Source organism: Ammospiza nelsoni, chromosome 7, assembly GCF_027579445.1.
Source record: "Ammospiza nelsoni isolate bAmmNel1 chromosome 7, bAmmNel1.pri, whole genome shotgun sequence".
NCBI lineage: Eukaryota > Metazoa > Chordata > Aves > Passeriformes > Passerellidae > Ammospiza > Ammospiza nelsoni.
Window position 1 is genome coordinate 27,639,372 of NC_080639.1, and position 16,036 is coordinate 27,655,407.

A 16,036-nucleotide genomic window follows, 5' to 3' on the forward strand; every position below is an offset into this window, starting at 1 on the left:
ACTGCTAAGAGGGAAGGAGTATTTAAGCAAAAGAACAAAACTGGCACAAGAACAATTTAGGCTGGAAATGTATATAAAGTTTGCAAACATCAAACAAATGAGATTTTAGAAAGCTTCCTATTTAGAGAACATGCAAACTCCTTCAGTACTACTCCACATCTTGCTATGGTTAGGAATTTAATTGTGAAATCCAAGAACTCATTCCCAAACATTGGACTCAGTAATCTTAAGGGTCTTTCCCAGCCTAAATGATTCTATATATTCTATGTGTCTGTTACTCAGTAAACACCTTGTGAGAGGTTGCATTTTAATAAGTGGACATTAAAGACATTTTTAACCAAACCCTTTCATACACAATATAAGTACATCAAAGGACCGGGTTGTGTTAAACCACGTCTTTGAACGCAAACCTTCCCATGGGCCACATATGAAAATGTTTATGTGGCCAGGGCGCACAATACACCTCATGCTCTGGAAAGCTCCGGCAAAGACCTACAGGCAGTAATGACCCCCTGGGACATTTGCAGGGTGAGGCTGGGCGGCCATGTGACCAAGACGAGGGTTACGACATTAACACACCCCCACTGCTCCACTGTGGCTCATTTTTCCCTCGGAACGGAGCGGGTCAGAAGGGCAGCGTGCGGCTCCCACGGGCACCAGGATCCCTCAGAGCACCCCGTCCCCCGGGCGAGCTGAGCGCGGCAGGAGCCAAACCGAGCCACCGAGGGCAGCTGAGTGCCGCCCGCCCCAGCGCACCGCCACAGGTGTGAGTGACGGCTCACCTGACCAATCAGTGCTCACCGCCGGCTTCAGCCATGGCAAACCCAAACAATCAGAACGCCAGCTGCACTCTCGGTCCTGCCCCCTCCCTTTTACGGACACATGGCGGACCAATAGAAAGGGGAGCACAGCGCCCGCCCCCCATCGGCTCTCGCGAGCTCTCGGGGGCCGCCTCCCGCCCTCCGCCGGGTGACTGCGCAGCCGCCATGTTGGTTGCTATGCTGCCCGCGTGAGGCGGGCAGGAGGGCGGCGATGAGGGGAGGAGGCTGCAGGTCCTCCCCCCTCCTCCCCCACGGGCGCTCGCTCGCTCGCCGGCAGGGAAGGCGCCTCCGCAGCGCCCCGGCGCTCCACCTCCCCCCCGGTCCCCTGTGCCTCCCGGCCGGGGCTGCGTGCGGGACAGCCGCCGGTCCGAGCGAGGCAGTGCCGCGCTCCGTGAGGGACAGCCCCGGCCCGTGCGGCCCCTCCGGCCGGTCGCTGTGAGGAGAGGGGGGAAGGAGAGGCCGGAGGGTGGGGGTGTCCTCCGCCTTCCCCCCGGGGCTCCTCCGTCCTCTTCTCCCTCAGCTTTTTTTCCCTCTCCTCCCCCCCGCTCCCTCGGCCCAGTCGCTGCAGTACGATGCGGCGGTCGCCGCTGCGGCGGGGCGCGGGGCGGCTGCTGTCGCTGCTCCCGAGGCTGCGGCTCGGGCGGGCGCTGCGGGAAGACTGAGGAGGGGGGGGCGGCGAGCGGCGCCTCCGCTCCCGGTCTCGATCCCGATCCCGCGGGGGTTGCGGGCGCTGCGCGTGCCCGAGCGTCTGCGGCGCGCGTGCCCGTGCGCGCGCCCGCGGAGGCGGGTTGGGGGTCGCGCGGGGCGGCAGCGGCGCGAGCGCGCAGCCCCCGCGCCTCTCGCCTCGGCGCTCCCCGCTCCATCTGGAACCAGGACGTGGATGGTACATGAAGGTAAAGGCGGCCGCCGGCGCGCTCGGGGCTCCGGGCTGGGGGCTCGAGGGGTGCTGCGAGCCGCGGCCGTGTGTGTGCTGTGACCCCCCCGCTCCCCCTCCCGCAACTTCGCGCTCAGCTCGCCGCGGGCGGAGAGCGACTGCCCTGAGCCCTTCGGAGAGGGGGGGTGGCCGTGTGTGTGCGCTCTCCCTCCGCTTCCCCCTCCGAAAAAGCAGCAGAGCCGGCTCCCCTCGGCCAAGGGGGTGTGTGGGGGTGGGGGGGAAATAGCCTCGAGGGGAACGAGCTGCGGGGGCAGGTCGGGGTCTCTAAAATGCACAGAGCTCCGCCGAACGCCCGAAACGGATTTTTATTTTAGCGTGTTTAATAAAAAACTTTGCGATCCTGTGCTTTCTAGGCACATGTGCGCGTTGCCCTGGTTATGGGCAGGGAAAATAGGTTTGAGTGCTGTCGCTGCATTCCTCTGGTACATTTTTAGTGTCTCCCTCGAGCAGAAGGCTTGTATAATCGCTGTGTCTATATGCGACAGAGGCTTTTCGTCTACCTGGTGATGGGTTAACTCGTGCATGCTGTTGCAGCACCGGCTGGAAGAAGCAAAACGTCTTTTTCCTTTCAAAAATCTCCAAGAGCTAGTGGCTAAAACTAGATAGCAGCCGGTGTACGTGAGATGTTCCCACCTCTGGTCTGTTCGAAGGGTATATGCATCGTTCGGACGTAAAATACACGTGAACGAACTTTATGCTGTTATTTACAGCCATCCAGGATTTTAGTGTGGCCAAGCTGTTACAATTTTTGAAACTGTGAGGTAGAAAATATTTGTGTGACTTGGTGTATTACAGAAGTGCTAATGGATCTCAGCTGAAGGATAATTTTTAGGCTGCGGTGTGCACATACATTTGCTCACCCACGGGGCATTTCTCTTGCCCTGAGCTAAACTCAGAGTTCGGTGGTGAGGGGGTTTTGTGAGTGCACGTTTGCCTGCTTGTTTTGGCAAATAAGTGCTCTGTAATGTTGGGAGCCACCGACGTGTTCACACGCATGCAGGCATGGTGTGCTCCTCACATTGGAAATGTGCGTTGCAGGAATACAGGAAGGAGTTACATTAGAATTGGTAAAACCATTTTTTGTTAGATTTGTATATTGTAGGAAAGTTTTCCAGTTCGTTGCTTGAACATAATATATTCACTATTGTAATCTTATGGGTGCCATTTTCTTGACAATGGATTTCTTGCTTCACTGACCTAAAAAGTTGTTTTTACATATTGGCACGACTCTGGCTTGCACCATGTTGATAAAAAATGATTCTGGGTGATAAGCTTACAAATATGTACATGTGTGTCAGTATGTTTCCCAGGCAAGTTTATACTTTGTAAACTCAGAAATGTACTGTCGGTCTGATTTTTTTTGCTATAATTTTGTTGTCATTACTGTTTCTTTGTATTTTTAGATGATGTGCGTGTTTTTAATTTTAGTTTTTCAGAGTCAGATTAAACATTGAAATACAAATGCATATTCTTCACAAGCTGAAATGTATTAAGTAATTTTACCTTTCAGTATGTTTTCCTTACGTTTGCAGTTAAATTTGTTTGGAATCAGATTTACCTGTTTAGAGTTTACTTCGATGGTTACTTCTTGTTCAGCAAAATTGTCCGTGGAATGTATTGTTTGTTGCCATGCTTTACAGTTCTCATGTCCTGTTAATGTCTAATTTAGGATGTACATAGCAGTATTGATTGAACACCCTTGCTAAAAATACTTTCAGGGTTGGGTACACTTACACCATAGTAGCAGGAAAGTTCAGCCAATACCGTTTTTCTGTGACTAGAATTAATTCATTATTAGCAGCTATACTTTTAAAACATGAACAAAACCCAAAATCCTATAATCTTAGAAGTAATGCTAATGGCTCTCTGTTAATGAGCAGGGTTCATGTAGTACTATTTACATGTCACTGTCATTAGCATATTTGAAATATATGGTAAGTTAATACTCAGGGTACATCATTTTGGCTCAGGTCCTGCAGTGGCCCCTCTGTGGGCAGATGTTTGCACCTGCACAGAAGTTGCTGCAGGAACTTGAGCTCCAGCATTGGTTCAGGAGGCATCAGGCCTGTGTTTGTCCTGGGCATTGCTGTGTGTGAGTGCTTGGTGGTGTTAGTGTGGTGTCACAGGGGCTTGTGGGCATGCAGAGCTCCAGGGCTGGCAGCCTCATACAGCAGTGTGTGACATGATTGTGGGGATAAAGGCACTTCTAAAAGGTTGCTTTCATACTGTAACAGCACTGCTGAAAGGTCCTGAGCACCATCTGGGGGCTCCATTTCACTGGGCCATTATTTATGGTTGCTACTTTGTAAGGATTTTGCTGAGTGTACATGGGAGTTGTGTGCCTTGGTTTGTGTGCACATGTAGAAGGTGGGATGCACACCAAAGGCAGCCAGGACGGGTCAGCCCTCAGCTCACCTGTGTGTGGGAACAAGAGCAGCTTGCTTGGGGCAGTTTAGGCTTTGGATGTAGTCAGTGGGTTGGGTAAATGTCTTCTTAAAATTACAGTGGATTAATAGTCTGTTCTAACTTTTCAACTGGTCAAATCTTTAATTAAAACAAGCAGTAGACATGTGCATGGCTTTTTTTGGTGTTGGAATCAATGTTAGACTATTTTCCCTAAACTGATAAATAGTGCATTCCTATGGTTTGTCTTCTTGGGTCTTCTTACTAGTTTGATCCTCTGATTGCTCATGATTGTGCCTTGCTCCTCCCCTCCCCCAGTTTGGGTTTAAATTTGGTGCAAGATCATATGAATCCCATGCCTTCACATCCTGTTTCTGTGTCACCTCACTTCCATTCTCACCAATTAAAAAATGGCCAAACAAGAGAATCTTTCAGCAGATGGCTGACTGTGCTTTTTTTTTTTTTTTTTTTTAAATACAACACTTTCACTCTGATGCTGTCACTTTTCATTAATGCCCAGACAGAATTCTCATGGGTATTAATGTCCTCCAACCTAAATAACTGTAAAAATGGTTTGTGTATGTATATAATATGGAATTGTTCATGGGGGAAAGTAGGAACTGTGAAGGTGGAAGAGCAGAGGGAGGGGAGAATGGCCTGAGCAGGAGACAAAACCCAAGGAGCTCAGCAGAGTGCTGGTAATACAACAGCAGGTCTTTACTGGCTGCACCAGCTGTTCATATATGCTTGTTTGGGAACAGAGGCTGGTTTTCCTTCAGGACTTGTAATCCCCTGAAGTAGCACAAAAACAATTTTCTGTAGGCTTTGGAAAACCTTTAATTTCTAAAATTTTGGAGTTCCTTCTAAGTCTATATATATATATATATAATTCTTACAGTGCTATATATGCAGGTACATATTCAAAATCTCCATCTTTATTTTGGAGAATTCCAGAATTAGAAAACTATTGCTGTTTGCCACTTAGAAAATAAATTACTTCAAGTTTATAGCAGTTAAAGTGTTCAGAGAAGTTTTATTGATGAGCTGACATACCAGAATCAGGGTCCAGATGTGTGGGTTAAAGGAATCAGGTTAACAGCACACTGAAGTGTGTGCTGGTTGTGTGCAGTGTCCCAGTACATGCACAGAATGTTACAGCTGGTGGTCACAGAGATTCTCAGTAGGTCACACAAACATAACTTGATGTATTTCTCTTTGAAATGTGAGAATTGAGGCAGCTTCTCCTTTCTCAGCTGATGCACCTTCAAACAAAGTCTGGTAGGGTGATGCAATTGGGCCTCTCTTGGCACCCTGCTTTGTCTGACGCTGCAATTACTCTTGGACAAGTTTCCTGTGACTATTGGATGATAAATGCAATTCCAGTTGTGTGGTTTATGGGACACTGCCATCTCTACAGTTACATGAGGAAGGGGAAATGGCTAATATCCATTTTAAAATAAACAGTCTTTTGATTATGAGTATTTATGACCTGTAATGAAGAATGCTCTGGGAAATATTTTTCCTGATTGGAGTGTGAAGTGAGCTCTTCATTGCCACTTGACACTTTTCAGTCTGACCCTAAGATTGATGAGGGAGAAACAGACAACCCACTTCCCATGGCACGTGCATTCTTACATTGCCTTTCTGGGTATTTCTTATCTTTTTCAGGGTAACTAGATTAGAGAATAGTAACTGAATTATTTTGCATGACCAAAAGCCCAGATCTTCAAATGACAATCAAATGTAGTGCTGCTAGAGATTACCATTTTCATACTTGGAATTTTTACTTTTTTTATAATTAGAATGGTGTAGATAAGCTTTAAGGAGGATGTATTCAGTTCTCTTATTAGCCTGGATTTTGGACTTTAATTTAAAAATTGCTCAATATCTGCTAGTCAGAACCTTGTTCTACTGGTGCTTTTTCTTGGGAAACATCAGTTAAAGTCTGAAGGTATTGAGTTCTATATGATTTTGCTATTTTGTTTGATAGTTTTAATAAGCCAATTGAAAAAAAAATGAAATATAAGCTCTTTTCTGGTGTTTGCTAGAAGTAACAATTTAAATTGGTTTGGTTTTGTGCTGTTAACTGTGCTTGGATTAAGCAAATGATCCTCATTTTGTCTCCAGAAGGATATTCACTTTTAAGACAGCTGAGCGTATTTTAGCTTTTCCTGAGTCCTTTGGCCACTTTTTTGTGTTTGTGCACCAACATCTCTCTGACCTACAAATCCCCCACTCTCCCAAAAACCCACCCACCCAACCAAACCTCCAAGGAGCGTTTTGTGTCTGCTGCAAAAGACAGAAATGAGAAACAAATTATATCAGTAGTGCTCTGCAGCTTGTGTCAGTTACTGAGTGCAATGAAAGTTACGTAAGTGGTGTTTTCTTAGATGAGAAAACGATTCTTAGTTAAGTTGTTTGCTTTTTTATGTCAGGTTTGAAACCAGCAATTGAAACTGTATCTGCAGCAGATCCTGTCCACGCAGCAGCTGGTGACAGAGCCTGCTGTGGCTCCTTTGTCCCAGAGATGGGCTGGCATGCTTTGTCTGGGAGGAGGTGAACAAGCGAGATTTCTGTGTTCTCTGGCCACAGTGGAAGGTGCATGTGCAGTGGATTTGATAACACTGCAGGCCTGTGCTTCTCAAAGGAGAAATTCAATGTGACACACCAGAGCTTGTGCTCTCTTGTGTGTGCCAGCAGAGATACAGGGCTGAAGTAACTCCATACTTAGTTCAGGCTTGACTGGAACTGGAAATGCTGTTGATTCCTGTCCTTCAGGTAGAGAAATTACCACATAGTCAGTAAGAGCACCTGGAAAATACACCAGTCAGTGGAAGAACAGTTATTGCTGCTGATGCTCTCTGAAATTCCAGCTTAGCACAGTTTTGTATCCAGGCCAAGAGAGAATTTCTTGATGGTGCTTTCCCTTATATTTTCCTAGGCCGTGAAGTTGCAAAACATATTAATTGTAATTAAAGTTCTTATAACTGATTTGAACAAAAAAAAAAAATCAAAAATGTAATGTATTTCTTTTGGTACTGAAAAAAATTGCTTCTCAGATTTTACAGCTTTGACTCAATGCTTTTGCTTTTAAAAATGACCATTTATGAGGAAGACATAATAAAACTGGGTTTGTTTTGTTTCTGTTAGCCTTGTCATTGAATTCAGAGATGTTTTTGGGGAAAAAAACTGCAGTCTTCCCATGAAAAATTGGCTTTGGAGAGAGTTAAAATTAACATATGTCACTTTGCATTTGTCTGTCTTGATACGTGCAACAAGCTTGTAGTGTCATCTGAAAAAGTGAGAGATATTTTTGTCTTTTGATGTGTAAATAGGGTTAAAGATGGCCAGTGCTGATGTCCAGTGATGTGTTGCATTGTAAGTTGTTTTTTCCCAACGAATTGTGTGTGCACTGCATATGCCAGTTTTGCATTGTCTCTGAACTGCATAGAGCCTCAGTACTGCTCTTAAAATGTTTTTCTGAGTTTATTCAGTGCCCCTATTTAGAAAAGCTTTACTTTGGGAGCAGGGGTGTTTATCAATTTGTTTGACTTAAAAATAAAATTTTATGGAACTTGGCATTTGAGTTTGAAATCTGTGGCCTGTAAGCTCCAAACTGTGAGCTGCTATTGACTTCCCTTGGAAGAGGCTCTTGCCTTTTTTTGGGAGGCAGGCTGCAGTTAGGATTGATGCCACAGTCTGTTTTTAGTGCTTGGGTGCAAATGAGGCTATGGATGGGAATCCTCATCTACCAGTAATTCCCCACTTACTCTGTTTTAGGCTTGTGTGTTGGTTCTGTAAGGAGAGAGTGCATCCTGTTAGCTCATCCAAGTGCACCTGCTTTCCATGGAGCAGATCTCTTGAATATTTGCAAGGGTGTAGTATTTATGAAAAGAAGGTTTTGAAAGACTGAAATGTGTCTGCCTCTAAAACTGAAGGGGTGTATCATCTTTGTCTAAGTTGGGATAGAAAAGAGGGGAAAGAGAAGGACAGCTGCCCTGCAACAATTTTAAAGTGTGTTGGGTTTTGGTAAACATAATGAAGAAGGAGAGGTAATTTATTTTTTTTTTTATTGTCCACAAATCTCATGACCTGTTGTGAAGCTTGTGCTGCACTAACTGTGGCACCCACCACCACAGGAGGGAGAAACTGAAATGCAGAAGCTGTGTTACAATGGAACAAACACACCAGATGGTTACATTGTGGGGTCTTACCTCCAAGTGATTTGAACTTTTTTTTGGGCTTATTTGTTTCCTGTGGGCTTAAGTGAGACTACTGATTTGGATTCTCCAGCACTGAGAGCTGATGCAGTTGCTGCTAGTTGTGGTTCTGTCACCTGTTCTCAAGTTTGCTATACATGCAGCTGGGTGAGGAGGGACAGAACATTAATGGTGGCAAAAGCTTCTTACCTTTCTTAACCCTTCCCTAATTAACATTTTGCTTCTCCTTTCATTGTATGATATATTAAAATATACCATATAAGTCAGATTTGTAAACTACTCAGGCTGGAAGTGGCCTTAGATATTCAAATTTGGACTAAGGAAATAATTTTGGAATTTGTTGTTGGGAAAGGGTTATTTTTGCTTTGCTTTTCTGGGTGGTGTAATGTGGTTACAATTTTTTGGCACCTTCACCTAATAGGTTTACTGTTACTTAAGAGAATTATGGTATTGGTGATACTGTCTGTTCCCTTTTCTCATAGGATAGATTTGAGTATTTTGTTCTGCAGTTCCTGCATCTGTCTGGGGAAGTGACCATGTGAGTGTGCCTGGGGAGGGATGCACTGTGGTGGATGTTCCTGGGTTCTTCTGGTAAATCTCTTTTTGACTTTCCACAGTCCCCATGCTTGCAGAAACTCTGGATTATGTTCAAGCCTTTCAATAGTTAAGTAAATTGTATAGGATTGAATAACAGACATTATAAAGATATTAATTAAAATATCTCTGCTTTCAAAGACATGCCACTTGAAGGATGGAGAGCTGTACAGTAAGAAAATGAGGTGTGAGTAACCACTAAGGATGTGTACATACAGTTACACTTGGAACAGAATTCCTCAGCAGAGGGCTAGAAAATAGATTGAAAATGAACATCTGACAAAAAGTCCTCCAAGAGGAAATTCCTGCAGGAGAACTTCATTCTTGAGATTAATTAAATGCAAGATTAGAAATTCTCTAGATAGCTGTAAGCTATTTAATAAAACTGAAGTGAGCAATTAAAAGGCTCAGTTGTAGTTAGCAGCAGAAGCATTGCCTCCCTTTAATGATCGTGCTGCTGTCCCCTCCCCAGTTCCATATGCTCTCCCTCCTTCTACAGGAAAGCTGTATGGGAGCTCATTAATGCTGGGTGCTTTCTGCAGCATTTTCATAAAAAGCATCCTTCTCTGAATAAGGGTCGTGTGGATAATAACTTCTTTGGCATTGGAAACACATACACAGTCCTGAGAAAACAGAAATAAAAGTGCTTTGTAGAAATTATACTAATGAAATGTATGTGAGAGAGTAGCTTGAAAGAGAAACCTGATTAACATCTGCAACTTCAGCTCATGTTCAGCCACCTTTGAATAGAACTTATGTTGCCAGTGAAGCTACTTTGTCAAATCTCTGTTTTCTATTTCTAAGTTACATGGATGTAAGCATTTTCCAATCCACCTTTTTGCAGTATTTTTTTCCTTTGTTTGCCAGACAAACAGATTCATTCTAACTGTTGTGGGAAATGATTGTAGCTGCTCTGGTATCTGCAAAAGCCTTTTTCCACTGAAGTCTTTCATATTCATGTGAATATATTTTGTGTTGTGGTGTGCCATGATAACTGTGTGTGCTCCAGCAGTTGTGTACAATAAGCTGGGATGTGTTACATGACCAGAGATCCATCCCTCATTGGATAGTGCTGTGTGATAGCAAATTATGTCATCATGTTAGGGACAAAGATGTGTAACTGCAGATTCAAAGAAGTTGCTGTAGTTCAGCAGAATGAGTGTGCCATGAGTAATTAGGAAAAATAGAAAAAAAATTATTATATGTATTGAGTAATGCTCTAATAATAATAATTTTAAATTGCTTCAAAATAAGATACTACTTAAGTTGTTGAAGAGCACTCTGTGGTAAGATTATTTTAGAAGTGCTCATTACTTTCAATGAGAAAACAAATGTGGTTTCTATTAAAATAAAAATAGGCTGATACAGAAGTTCTGAAGATAAACTTATTAATGTTACTATTTTTCTGCTGTAGACAGAAAGCTACATTCTAAAAGTCTGCTTTCCAGACTTAAATGTCTCTTGTTAGTACTCAGAAAAACCCACAGTGAAACCTTTTCTTTTGGCATTGTATAAATATCCTTATTTTCTTAGCATAATTAACATAATATACACTTTGGATATATCTGTGTGCATAGTAAGTAAAATATCATCATATTGGTGGTGGATAAAAAGATGGAGTGATTGCATTTTAAAATTCTGTAAAATAAAACTATGTTTTACTATAGATTATATTTCAAGATTATAGCAAGTAATTTAGAAATAATGTCTGAGAAGCAAATACCAGTGTTTATGCTTCCTCTTCAGGAGTGCTGGGGAAATGTATTTTGAATATTGTTTTTGTATTACACTTATTTTCTGTCAAGCCATGTCATACATGCTTGCACTTCAAAAAACGTTGAAATGTTCTGTTGACTTTTTGATACTTTTTGGCAATGTGACACTCTCCATTTATTTTGTCCCTTGTTTAAGAGTTTTTGTGTGTGTTTTCAAAAGCACTTCCATTCCCCATTCAAGGAATTCAATAGAATTCTAATAGGAACTGCTCATAAATAACTACAGAAATCAATGCTTCAATTCAGCCAAGAGTTTTTTTGTGACTTCAAAAGCCACAAGAGCATTTATTATTAGAAACATACAATTGACTTTTCTTGTATTATCATTTTGCATAGTGATTTGGTTTTTACCACCACAACAAGATGTTTGACAGTTTCATTTGAAAATGATGTATTTACATTCAGCATTCCAAAACAGTGTAATTTTTATCTTTTCTCTCGAGCTCTATTCATGTTATTTTGCATGTTGAGCTCTGTGCTAGGGTTGTTAGTGAAATATTCACTGGTGGGTTTTTCCTCAGAGATCAACCAAATGTTAGGCACAATCTCCTGTTCTTATATTGTGATGAAAATGTAAAAATTGTCTTCAAAGAGTGGAGTTTGATTAATTTTCATCTGTTCAACTCATGCAGTGTAAAGCATTTCCTCTCCTCCAGAACTCTCAATTTTCTGATGCTAGCAATCACAGAAGTGACCAACCTGTGATCATGCAGGGTTAGGCTGGAACACAGCCTCTAGTGTTCATATTACATCAGGCCATGGCTTCTGGAACAGTTCCTTTGATCCTGAAGGTTTTAGGTGGGTTCTACGAAGTGAGATTATCTTCAGAGACGTGGTTTGAGCACACCAGAATCTTTAAAAAATTAATGTTTGTCTTTTGAAGTAGTCCAAAGATGATGTGATGTGAAATACAGCGCTCTGTGTTCAGTAATGCTTTACTTTTCTAAAGGAGCCCTTTGAGTGGTGTTGCTCTTGGGCAGCTGGGGCAGTTCCCCTCAGGTAATGGTGCAGTGTTACACCTGGGGTGGGGAGCGCATCTGCAAGGGAAGAGTTTTGTTCTGGTTGTCAGCAGGGTACTCAGATTAATGGATTTTTCCGTGTTCTAGTTTTACTTTTCACTGCTGCTGATAATTCAGAGAGCCAAGTCAAGGTACCAGCAGGACCTTTTAGATGCTGGCTGCCTTTCCCCACCCTCCCAATCTCCTCATTCCTGCTCGCCAGACAGTTTGGTTCTGTGTGAGGAGAAGGAGGTGTTAAGAGCTTCTTTGTGGAATTTCATCTTGAGAACCAGCTAATGCTGAGGCTTACTGCCACCAGCCCAGTCACTTGAGATGCAGCCCCACAGTCCCCTCCTCACCTCCCTTGCTGCAGGAGCGGCTGCATGTTTTGGCACTTGGGAAGCATTTCAGCTCGGTGGAGGCACAGGGAAGCATGGCCTGTCTCTGGTCCTTCCCTGTCCTAACACTTGGAGTGCAAACACTCTTCAGGTGAAATTTACACTGCACCCTGAGAAGTGTTTTGCTGCTGATGAGGGAAAGAGGGTCAAGGTGGAGTATGGTGAGGAGCAAGATTGGTACCACAGACAATATCATAGCTGCAGAGCCACTGGTGTTCAGTGGTCTCATTTGGAATGATATGCATTTGGGATTTAAATCCTGTCATGGTGTTACCTTAAAAAAAATAATAAAGTGAAATGAAATTAGATCTTCTGTTGGTTCCTCAAAGTTCTTCCCCATTTTCCTTTCCATTTCTAATTCAGATTGCATTTCAGTCAGCTGCTTTCATCTTGACACTTATGTCATTCAAGGATCCACAAAGTTAGTATGTTAATGTCTGCATTTCAGCTGACTGATAGGTACACCAAAACCTATCTTAATTTTGTCACTGCAACATGAAGCTTCTTTTAATTTCCAAGGCTGTTCTGCATTTATCAAAACAAGATAATGGAACATTGCTGGCACAATTTGTAATCCTAATGTTTAAAGTTTATTAAACATGACTTTTTTTGCTTAAAACACATTCTTGCCCTTCCTCTGTTCTTCTAGCTGCTTTGAATGTAACAAATTTATAAGCTGGAAGAAATAATCATGGGCATCTAAAAATAGTTTAGGTAGGGAAACTTGGTTCTGCTAAAGGGCAAAAAATAATTTTAAATCTCTCTAAAAGTGACCATCACTCTGTATTTTTAGGTTTGTCTGTGTTCTTTTTCTTTATGAAAATCAGTTCATGGCAGTAAGCAAGAGAAACCAAGTACTTCATGGTTTTTTTTGACACAGGTCAAATATTTGTGGATATTATCAATCTTCTTTGGCAGTGCTGTTCTTAAACAGCCAACCTCAAATATATCAGAAAACATTTTGATACATTTTACATCAAATGTTTATAATTTGTTTTGAATGCAAGAAGAAGAAACAGAAGTGGAAAAACCAGAGAATGCCAGAAGTGGTAGGAGACGAGGGCGACTTGGAAAGCAGCAATCTATCCAGCTCATGCAAGTAGGTGCCAGAAAACCTGAAGCAGGGATATAATAAAATATAGTACTGGTGTGGAGCAAGAAAGAAGTTATTATTTGGTACAGCATAGTGTGCTTCATAGCTCCCCACTGTCAGGTAATCCCTTTTATTGAACTTTGTTTTGAAGTATATACAAGTATATACCTTGTTTGTGGAACAGGTAGTTAAAAATGTATCTCAGGGACAAAAATACAGTCCTAAATTTGAACTAAATCCTTCCCTGACCACTTTAGTGTGTTTTGTACTTGTCATCCCTTTTCCAGAAGTGCTTTCTTCTGCTAGAGCAGGGTTTGTGAGTGTGTTGCACTCCTCCTTACCATAATAAAAGAACTGAATCTAATATCTAATTGATGTAACATTGAGTGTCTTAGTAAGCATTCCATCAACTATATATGGATAACAATTGTTTCAAAGTATTTGAAAGCTGTGATACATTCAATTTCTGTGGTATTGTATGAAGTAACTGGACTGTTCTTATTTGACCTGCATCTGGGTTATGAAGCTTCAAACCAGGTCCCTTTGAGGTTTTGCAATGCTGAGAATCCTGAGGGAGGACCTTCATCTGTCCCGTGGGTTGGGCACCTGACTCTGTATCCTCAAATGAGGGATTCCCTCTCTACAACAGCATGACATAGTTGGTTTATGTTTGTGTCTTATGACCTACTAAAAATATTCTCTTGCCTTCCCACTTACCTTCTAAGATCCTCTTCAGCAGAATTGGTGTATAACCACCTTGTATGCAATTCTGGTATTTTGTAGTGAATTGTGCCTGCTTGACAGAGTAAAGAAATTCTCCAAACTTAGGAAGGAAATGTATGTTTTCAGAAAATAGTTTTCTTTTATTATTCTGGATTGAAAGCTGAACATCTGAAGCCACTTGCCTTGATCTTTTGGAGGAGGCTTTTTTATTTTTATTTCTTGAGGAAAAAGATTTTGTGGAGTCTTTTTACGCATCTTAAACATCTCATGTATAAAAATAGAGGGAAGCAGAAAATATCAATGCATATGGAACATAATATTTGAACAAGTAAGAAATAAATTCATGTCATGTGATAGTTAAAAACTTCTAATTCTTGACATTGATTCCTAAGCACTTACAATTTATGTTATGGAAAGTAAATTTAAAATATTATTTCAGTGTCAGTCTCTGTTTTAGAAAGAAAACATTGCTGTCTGCAAATCATCTTTCAGTTTGTAACATATAGTTAACTAGGCTGTATAATAGACAAGTACACCTAAAAATATATAGGGATATTTCTTCTCCTTTCCCTATGCCAATTAAACATTGGCCTCTGTGTATAAATATTTTTCTTCTGTAGCAATTACTGTTCCATGCCAGGTAGCCACTTTGCAGAGGATGTTAGCTTAGCCATGCATAGTTAAGCCCATGTCCCCTCAGCTCTTCTCACTGCTGCATTGCCTGCCACTGACTACAGCAGTAATACATCCCTTGAGCACTGCAGAAACTGTGAAACACAGTTATCTATGGCTATGCAGATTCCAACGTGCATTTTAAAAATAGAATTATTCTAAATGTTATGCATACTTTGGCTTCTCAAGGGAATGTTTACATTCACTGGCAGCTAATGAGTTGTATTTGTACATCAGAAGCTTAAGAGCATGTGTGTGTACAGGTGGGGCTGCTCCCCACACCTGTGGGAGCCTGCAGTGTCCCTGGAGGGAGGTTGTGTCATCCAACTGCCTTTGCCTTTGTAAGTCCAGTGCCACCATCCCAGTACATGTCGTGATCTTCGGTCACCAGGGTGTGACAAGGGTGTGTGCTCATTGCTGATGTGGATTGATAGGTTTTTAATTGGCATGGTGCAGCAGAAACAATCACACAGGGGCTCAAGCTACATTTAAATATCTATATTTAAATGTTTGAAAGATCCATACCATATCTGTTTGAAATAATGACAGATGTTTAGAAAGGAAGGAGCAGATCCTGTTTTCTCTCTTCCTTCAGCTGCTGGTGGTTTTCTGCTTTACCCACAATAGGTCTTTGGAGTCTGTGTCTGTACAGTTACATGGCATTTTCAGGTGGTAGAAGTTGTATCAAGCAGCTACATAATCAGCTTGGCCTTGCCTACTCACCCTCTGTTGCCTGAGCTGAGAGCTGTAAGCCAGTTCTGTTGAATGCATTGGCATGAAACTCTTCCTAGCACAACCTCTGTATTTCCATACATCAGAATAGCATTCTTTGGTTTTCATTGGCAAAAGTGGCAATTGTTATGTCCAATATGAGTTTATCTATTTGGACTTGGACATGTGCAGGATAAGAAAAACTGTGAATTAAAAGTCTAGACTCCATCAGTATTCTGGCAAGTGGTAAAACTGAATGCACAGTAAGAAACTTCAGTGAAAGTTCTGCTGCAGAGATTAGTTGTGGGAAAATGTATTAGCACCAATTACAACAGTCTTCCTTTTTGGAAAGGTCTCCAAAGTCATTGATGAAGATAAAATGCAATCATTCCCGTGGTTGTGTGCCAAAGATGATATGCTAAAGGAATCATAGAATTGATGCCAAGTTCTGTGGGTTTTAAGAATTGCTTGTTAACTAGAGGAGATTTTTTTTCTTTGAGTTGCATAAATTAACCTTTTTTCTAACAATTCATCTTTTGTTTATGTGTTACTGTTCCTTGTTCATTTGTACTGTCATTGTCATTCTCCCCCCACCCCTCATGCTCTAGTCACTTTTCATACCACAGGGGGAAAAATTCTGCATCCAAAGGGCTGGCACAGTTATCAGCACGTGCTGCAGATAAGAATGGGAGTG

At 42.1% G+C, this 16,036-nt stretch overlaps 1 protein-coding gene across 3 annotated transcripts in view; it reads left to right on the forward strand.

Moving 5' to 3' along the window:
* The first annotated feature begins 1,658 nt into the window (after window positions 1–1,658).
* The window catches only part of PTPN4 (protein tyrosine phosphatase non-receptor type 4), a 109,341-nt gene continuing 94,963 nt past the window's right edge, over window positions 1,659–16,036 (forward strand). Inside the window, exon 1 of one of the 3 annotated variants that reach the window (XM_059476501.1) lies at window positions 1,659–1,714. In XM_059476501.1, coding sequence (XP_059332484.1) covers window positions 1,702–1,714 — 13 coding nt within the window. In that variant the 5' untranslated portion in view covers window positions 1,659–1,701. The remainder of the gene's footprint in view (window positions 1,715–16,036) is intronic. The other 2 variants (XM_059476503.1, XM_059476502.1) reach the window with 2 other exon arrangements.